This window comes from Galeopterus variegatus, unplaced genomic scaffold, assembly GCF_000696425.1.
Source record: "Galeopterus variegatus unplaced genomic scaffold, G_variegatus-3.0.2 Scaffold6238, whole genome shotgun sequence".
NCBI lineage: Eukaryota > Metazoa > Chordata > Mammalia > Dermoptera > Cynocephalidae > Galeopterus > Galeopterus variegatus.
In genome coordinates this window covers 76,156-84,986 of record NW_007732349.1, presented here as the reverse complement: position 1 = coordinate 84,986, position 8,831 = coordinate 76,156, and the positions used below count along the sequence as shown (strand labels likewise).

Below are 8,831 nucleotides of genomic sequence, written 5' to 3'. Positions count from 1 at the left end.
GTGTCTCTATCACTCCAAGGATCTAGCCTGTTCCTGCTTCCACCACCTTATTTATTTATTTTTTTTGTCTTTTTTCATGTCCGGCAACGGACCGCAACCCTCAGTGTCGCGCCTGCACCGGACTGGGACCGGCAACGGGATCGCAACCCTCGGCGTTGCTCCCACGCCTCGCTCAGCCAGTGAGCGGGAACCGGTCTGTATGTGGGATCCGAACCCTCAGCGGGAGCGCCGCCGCGCTTCCCAAGCGGTGCACTGTAGCAGTGCGCCACCGGGCCGGCCCCCACCACCTTATTTTAACGAAAGCATGGCAGGGATACTGCCACCTTTAATTCAAATCCTCTCCTTCTTCAAGTATATTGCACTAAAGTTCTTGAATTAGTTAAGTAATAAAGGAGATAATAGATGATTTCGTTCCTAAAAGAAATTGAATAGGTCAATTTAAATTTGGATATATTAAATATTATCTGTAAGCCAATACAGGTTGAGTATCCCTTCTGAAAAATGCTTGGGACCAGAAGTATTTCTGATTTTGAATTTTTTTGAATTTTGTAATATTTGCATACATGTAGAAAGAGATCTTGGGGATGGAATCTATGTCTACATATGGAATTCATTTATATTTCATATACACCTTATACACATAGCCTGAAGGTAATTTTGTACAACATTTTAAATAATTTCGTGCCGAAGCAAAGTCTGTGTACACTAAAGCACGTGAGGTCAGGTGTGGAATTTTCCACTTGTGGTATCATGTTGGTGCTCAAAAAGTTACAGATTTTGGAACATTTCAGATTTCAGAGTAGAGAGATGGTCACCCTGTGTATTATTTCCTAAACAATGCAGTTAGCAATCTGCCCTTCTTTATGTGTTCTTTAAATGCATGGTAGAAAGGGCTTGGCAACAGCAAATAATGGTACATCCAGTGTCTTTTCCTTAAATTTCACCAAATTTATAAAATAGTCTACAAGCATATCAATATTAACATATCTCGGTTCTTCAAACCCTTTTTTCTTCTTGATGTGCTAAGTTGGACTCAGTCTGTTAGTAATTATGGTAAATTATGAAAGGATTAGTGAAGCAATGCTAATTCTTAAAACATTCTTAATTTCTGCTTTTAAGCCTATAAATGATTCGACTAGTTTTCTCTACTAAGAGAAGACTAAGTCATTCTTACGCTCTAATTAAAGATAGATCAGTTGGACTACATATTTTATCTTTGCATAATTAACAGCAATATTAACAGGGCCTAGAAATAAAGAGTAATTCATAGATTTTAAGTTTTCTTCATGCTTTCTGTTGGTAAATGAGTTAGGATTTCTTTGTCCACAATCCTACTGCACCCAAACTAAAAGCTTTAATTTTATATGAGGAATTCTCCAATTTCCATACACCTTTCTGTATGAGGCTTGTTCCCTCAGACATTTCCTTGAGAGACAGATCCAGGATTAGCCCAGCTCAGTGTTAATCCTTTAATACAAGTTCAGGGTCTGAATCCTTTTATAATGTTTTGGACTTGCTTGGGTTCTAATCTAGCAGAAAGACAGTTTTATTTGTAGTCTTTTCCCTTTGTTGTTACCTGAACCAGCTCTATCACCCTGATGTGATTCTTACAGGCACACCTAGGGTTTCTGCCCTGGCTGGGGCCTTTTCCTGGAAGGTCCTTCCCTAGGTACGCACATGGATCCCTCCCTCACCTTCTCCAAGTTCTTGTCCAAATTTTACCCTCTTAGAGAAGTTATTCTTCATCACCTCATTTAAAGCTATAACTCCCCCACCCTGACTTTCCTTATCCTGGTCAATTTTTTTCTTCATTGCTTTGCCTCCTTCTGATAGACACTATATATTTTATTTTGTTCTGGTTGTCATTTCTAGAACATAAGTTGTTCAAGGGCAGTTATTTTTTTGTCTGTTTTGTTCACAGGTGTATCTCTAGTGTTCACAATAGTGCCTGGTTAACAGTAGTTTCTTAATTTGTACTTGTTGAATAAATGGTTTTCATTTACAGTAGCAATATGAGATAGTTCTTTTCCTATGTTATATAATTAAAATCTAACCTTAGCTTTTAATACTGCCACTGAAGATAATTCATGTTAATCATGACACCACTTGGCCTTTCAGTAGTTACTTCTAGTATCAGTCATGCTTCTTATTGACATCTAATTAGACGTAGTAAATGGAAAGGAAGAGGCCAGTGTGATATGGTGCTGTGGCTGGACTGTCCCTCCAAGCTTGTGTTGGAGCTGAATCCCCAATATGGTATCCAAAAGATGGGGCCTTTAAGAGGTGATTGGATCATGAAGACGCTGCCCTTACTAATGGATTAACAGGTTGATGGGTTGTCAGGGAGTAGACTGGGGGCTTTATAAGGAGAGAAAGAAGCAAATTAACATGCTCTTGCTCAGCCCTCTTGCCATGTGATACCCTATGCCACCTCGGGACTCAGCAGAGAGTCCCCACCAAGAAGAATGCCCTCCTCACCAGATATACCCCCTGAATCATGGGCTTTCCAGCCTCCAGACTGTAAGAAATGAATTTTGTTTCTTCATAAATTACCCAGTTCCAGGTATTCTTTTATAAGCAACAGAAAATGGACTGGTACAATTGGCCTTTCTACAAGCATACTCATAAATTCCTTAAAACGTTGTGTATCCCTTGAACCAAAGGGACTGGGTGGTTCTATCAAGGGAAAATGATCTGTGGAGCCCCACATCAGAACCGAGATCTGCTCAGGGTCATAACCGATAGGCTGAGGCGCGAGGGGACCAGGTGAAGCTAGGCTTAGACAGGTGGACGTGGAAGCTGCGGCGGCAGCGTGACCTGCCAAAAAGACACTCACGATGTGGGGAGACTGCCGGCTCATCCCAATCACGGTCCGGTTGACCCTCCTCAGCAGCCGCTCCATGATGAGCTGGATGTGCATGCCCGTGGGGCCCTGAGAAGGAAACACAGGATCAACACCATTTCTTCTTCCTCATTTCCACTTTCGGCAGAGAAACTGGGATGGACAAGTTTTCTCAGTAGATCTCATTCTGACTCTTCCCTACAAAGGCATCCTTTGTCCAAAAGGGAAAAATGGTTTCACGGAATAATATATAACTTTGCAAAGAAAAGCAATTGAAAATAAATGGCTATAACTCTTAAGAGACGAATGTGGTAGGCAGGGACAGGCACCTCCCCAATAGCCCAGATTGTTCAGGTTCACTGAGAGCTCACCGCAGCCACCAACGCAACACATGATATGGGGGACCTCCATTAGCATGAGGTACTCAGTTCTGATGCTGAGCAGATCAGGTTGCCCAGGACAATAGGAACACTGTGGAAAGTGCAAGGCAAAAATACAAAGTTCTGGCTACCTTCTGTGTAGGGGGAAAAAAATCTAGAAATTTAAGTTGAGGGGATCATTATGGAGTGAATGTTTGTGTCCTCTCCAAATCTTTATGTTCAAGCCCTAACTCCCAATGTGATGGTGGTAGGAGATAGGGCTGTTGGTAGGTGACTATGGTCAGATGAGGTCATGCGGCTCGGGCCTCGGTCTGATGGGATTAATGCTCTTATTAGAAGAGGTACCAGAGAGCGTTTCTCCCTCTCCACCATGTGAGCACACAGAAGATAGCTGTCCGCAAGCCAGGGAGAGAGCCCTCACCAGAACCCAACCATGCTGGCACCCTGATCTCAGAGTTCCAGACTCCAGAACTGTGAGAAATGAATTTCTGTTGTTAGTTCATACAATTAATAATGCTTATGGTGAAAAAAGTACCAACGTGACCCGCTGGCACCCTGATCTCAGAGTTCCAGACTCCAGAACTGTGAGAAATTAATTTCTGTTGTTAGTTCATACAATTAATAATGCTTATGGTGAAAAAAGTACCAACGTGACCAACAAAAAATGATTGGACTTACTACTTTAACAGAGCTCTAAGATCAGTAATTTTGAATGCCCCTGTTTATGACAGGGAACATTTTGGGGAAGACAAAGCAAAAAACAAAAAACAAACCCCCCTAAAACAAAAACAAGCCAATTAGATCTCCCTGCACAGAATTTAAATACATTCGAGTCATTTCCAGAGAGTCTTTCTGGAGATGAGAAAGAAAGTAGAGATATAATATATTAAAAAACAGGATCAGAAATGGAAGAGACATAAGCAATCATCTAGAAGGATTCCTAAATATTATTGAATAGGAAACTGAAGCTCTAAGAGATTTGCCTAAGGACAAATTGCTGCAAAGTGGTAGTATTGACTAAAACCCAAATGCTCTGATTCCTATGTTTCAGATTAAGTTTGGATCATAGAATATGTTCTTACTAGAACATGGTTCCTTGGCTAAACCAAAGTGCATAGTACACTGTTGCCAAATTCATAGGGCTTGGAGCTTGATTTTACTCTTTTTTTTGTCTTTTGTCTTTTTCCGTGTCCGGCAACGGATCGCAACCCTCAGTGTTGCCCCTGTACCGGACCGGGGACCGGCAACGGGATTGCAACCCTCGGTGTTGCTCCCGCGCCTCGCTCAGCCAGTGAGCGGGAACCGGTCTGCATGTGGGATCCGAACCCTCGGGCGGGAGCGCCGCCGCGCTTCCCAAGCGGCTCACTATCCAGTGCGCCACCGGGCCGGCCCCAGATTTTACTATTTTAAAGAACTACTTTTTAAAAAAAGGGTTACTTTTCAAAAAAAAATTTACTATGTTTATAATATGATTAGTCACATTTATTTATTTCCTATAAAGTCCTTGGTTAGGAACCAAATCCCTAATCACAAAATTCCTTGGGAAAATTTATCCTATTTTATAATGTGGTTTCTATGAGCACTTTGAATCAAAAAAAGGGGAATGACCTATAATGAATAAATACCAAATAAATGAAGTAAATAGTAAGGGGACTACAGGGGCTCAGGGAAGTAGCTGGAGAAAGCAATGGTGTCCTTGTGTGCTTCTGAGGCTGAGGCGTGGACTGGCAGAAATGCAGAAGTGTCCGTGTAAATGACCAGCAGGAGAAAAGCCAGGATGTGGCTGCTGTGGATTGAACTGTGTCTCCCCAAAGTTGAATGCGTTGGAAGCTTGGTCCCTACTGTTACTGTGTTAAGAGGGTGGGAAATCCTATCATGGTAAATTGAAAGGCGGGGCCTTGAAGAGGTGATTAAGTTGAAGGCTTACTGGTGGTCATCGGTGTAGTTCTGAGGGACTTAAAAGGACAGCATGTGAGAGTCTGTCTCTCTCTCTCTGCTCTGCAGTCTCACAATGTGATACCCTGTGCTGCTGAAGCCACCACCAAGGAAGGCCTTCATCAGATGTGTTCCCTGGATTTTGGACTTTCCAGCCTCAGAAACTGTAAGCAATAAATTTCGTTTTCTTACACATTACCCAGTTCTGAGTATTTATGTTATAATTAACAGAAATGGACTAATACAGTGGCCAAACTCTGGTGGACCCTGACAGGTAAGCTAAGGATTTAGCTATGGAAAAAGGTCTGGAATGTTCTTCATGGCAGAACTAAATCCAAAGATACTGTTAAGAGAAAGGGTTTAGGCAAAAATGAGTAATTTCCCTGTTCTGTGGGAACATCTACGCCACGCAGCCATCACGGGGGTGGTGACTGTGGTTTGGAGCAAGATATCTTTTCTTCTGAGCCCTCAACTGATCAACTGAACACATTCTGCAAAGTTCTCCAGCTTCCCTGTTGGGGGCTCTGCAGAGGCCTGTGGGCTATGCTACCTCTAGGCTGGTTCAGTCCCATGTTTTCGGGGTCAGGGGTGTGACTAGATCAGAGAAAGATGTCAGATAAGAAAACACATAATTTCCACTAGGCTCCAGAGNCTCTAAGAGATTTGCCTAAGGACAAATTGCTGCAAAGTGGTAGTATTGACTAAAACCCAAACGCTCTGATTCCTATGTTTCAGATTAACTTTGGATCATAGACTATGTTCTTTCTAGAACATGGATCCTTGGCTAAACCAAAGTGCATAGTACACTGTTGCCAAATTCATAGGGCTTGGAGCTTGATTTTACTATTTTAAAGAACTACTTTTTTAAAAAAGGGTTACTTTTCAAAAAAAAAATTTACTATGTTTATAATATGATTAGTCACATTTATTTATTTCCTATAAAGTCCTTGGTTAGGAACCAAATCCCTAATCACAAAATTCCTTGGGAAAATTTATCCTATTTTATAATGTGGTTTCTATGAGCACATTGAATCAAAAAAAGGGGAATGACCTATAATGAATAAATACCAAATAAATGAAGTAAATAGTAAGGGGACTACAGAGGCTCAGGGAAGTAGCTGGAGAAAGCAATGGTGTCCTTGTGTGCTTCTGAGGCTGAGGCGTGGACTGGCAGAAATGCAGAAGTGTCTGTGTAAATGACCAGCAGGAGAAAAGCCAGGATGTGGCTGCTGTGGATTGAACTGTGTCTCCCCAAAGTTTAATGCGTTGGAAGCTTGGTCCCTACTGTGACTGTTAAGAGGGTGGGAAATCCTATCATGGTAATTGAAAGGCGGGGCCTTGAAGAGGTGATTAAGTTGAAGGCTTACTGGTGGTCATCGGTGNAATAAAAGCTGACTTCCATTTTCACCAACATTTGGCTTTTGTGTGGTTTGCTTCTGAAAGGGGGCAGACAGCTGGACCTGTGCGTGGTAACCACTCAACTCACCACATCCTTCCTGTCCAGCACCTCCAGGATGCTGCTCAGCAGCTGAGAGCTGGCCTCATGGTCAGGCCTGCTGGAGTGGTCGTCCAACTGGCCGCTGAGCTGGTCCGTCAGCAGCGGCAGCAGCACGTCTCTGCATTCTGAGAAAGGGAAAACACGGTTTGCACGTGCAGCGCTACCTCCTGAATTGCCCAGCTCCCTTCTGCAAGTCTCCCTGTGCCTGTTCCCCTGGCTCCGGGCTCTGGAATCAGCCCTGCAGGGACGGAGTCCCTCCAGGTCACAGAGGAGCATGTGGTTTCAGGCCTGGAACTTTAGCCTTGTCACTGCATTCAACAAACTAAGAAAATTACACTCTGACGGGGACATGTGAGCATGTAGCAAAGTGTTCAAAGTATTGAACAATTTCTTCAGCTCCTTAAAATGCCAACCTGACGCGTGAAACCTAAGTCATGTGAAACTAATAAAACTAAGCAATTCACACACTTTTTCAAAAATTATTTCACCTATTGTAGGAAATTTATTATAAAATTCCTATAAATGCTCAGCTTCCCTAGTACATTTCCTGGGACTCCCGGACATGGTGCTCATGTCTTTCCAGGCAGGTGGATTACAGAAAGTAAGGTATGATCTATTAAGTCTTCCTACTGGGATCTTCACTATTATAAAACATTATTATGATGAGTCCAGCTACTCTGACCACTACAGAAATGACTATTAACAGTGACATGCTTCCTCTAATCAGAACTATCTAGCACACACTTGCTCTTGATGTGGAATATACTAAAAAGCATACGTACTTCACAGGGCCTGGTTTTTCAAAGCCTTGCAGTTTCAAATATTGACCTTGCAAGGACAGGAAATTTTCCTCAGGCTATAACTCTCTGGTATGAGATAAAGATTGTGGCACAGCAAGGTTGTTGGCTCAAGGACAGACTAGTTACTGATTGTTATGTAAAGATACTGAGAAACTGCTAGAAGGAGAAGGAATGTTTGCTAAATCAAGCCTTTGTTAGTGGATCACTTAATTGCCTAACAGAATGTCATCTGACTTGTTTTTAGTGAATGTTACCAGTTTCTATTGTAAAACTTGTAAAATTGTACTTAGCAAAACCCCACCTATGTCTCTTCCTATAACTTGCTGGTCTGGAGAATAAATGCAGGAAGAGAACCCCAATTCGTGGTTAATTTCCCAAATAGAAGAAATGCCTCGCGCTTGAGGAAGTTCTGGGATATTAACCCCTTTCTGGGGCTTCGCACTGCTCAAAAGAGATGGGCTTTGAGTAATCTTTGGCGGCTCTGTCAACCAGAGGAAAAGGGGTGACAAATCTGTGGGAGGCAAAGCAACACTCTTGTGCTCAAACACCCCACCATTTCTGTCACAATGATCCTTAGAGGCAGAAATCATCATAGCACATTAAGTTGTTTAGTTGTATTTGTTTTCTTTTTTTTAAAGATGACTGGTAAGGGGATCTTAACCCTTGACTTGGTGTTGTCAGCACCATGGTACCCCAAGTGAGCCACAGGCCGGCCCTATATTTATTTTTTATTTAAGAGCACTCGTTTTTTTGAAGACATTATCTCTACCAACAACTATGTCCTAGGAACATTTGAAATTTCTTTTTTTCTATTTTTGACTTTTTTTCTTTTTCTTTTCTTTTCTTTCTTTCTTTTTTTTTTTTGCAGCTGGCCAGTACAGGGATCCAAACCCCTGACTTTGGTGTTGCAAGGTAATGTTCTCTAACCAACTGAGCTAAACGGCCAGCTCCATTTGAAATTTCTAAGCACAAATTCATAGGGTCAGAAAATATCAGAGCCAAAAAGAGGCTACTGATACAATCTAGTTCAAGTCCTTCCATCCACAGAAATGGAAGCTGAGACTTAGAGACAGTTACTCATTTGTCCAAAGTGACATAACTAGCCAGGGGCAAGGCAAGGAGGGCCCTCCCACCAACAATCCACCTAACTTTCCAAATTCCAAGGAGTCCTGCTGGCCTCCAGACCTCAGGTAATGTACACAGCTAACATGAAGTCACCCTCTGGGACTCCCTTGGCCTGGTGGTAGCTCCAAAACAGGTTCACACAGCTGCCCCACTCTAGCAAGTCTTGGTTTATGGGGAGGGACCAGAAATTGGGCCATCTCCTCATATCAGCTTTGGGACAGGGGCACAATGATTTAGACTTGGTGGCTACA

At 42.5% G+C, this 8,831-nt stretch overlaps 1 protein-coding gene across 1 annotated transcript in view; it reads right to left on the bottom strand.

Moving 5' to 3' along the window:
- LOC103606041 (dedicator of cytokinesis protein 5) overlaps positions 1 to 8,831 on the bottom strand; it is a gene marked incomplete at its 3' end in the record, with an annotated part of 132,284 nt that overhangs the window by 49,174 nt on the left and 74,279 nt on the right. Inside the window, exons 24-25 of the mRNA XM_008590639.1 lie at positions 6,644 to 6,780; positions 2,837 to 2,932 (exon numbers count right to left, since the gene is read on the bottom strand). Coding sequence (XP_008588861.1) covers positions 2,837 to 2,932; positions 6,644 to 6,780 — 233 coding nt within the window. The remainder of the gene's footprint in view (positions 1 to 2,836; positions 2,933 to 6,643; positions 6,781 to 8,831) is intronic.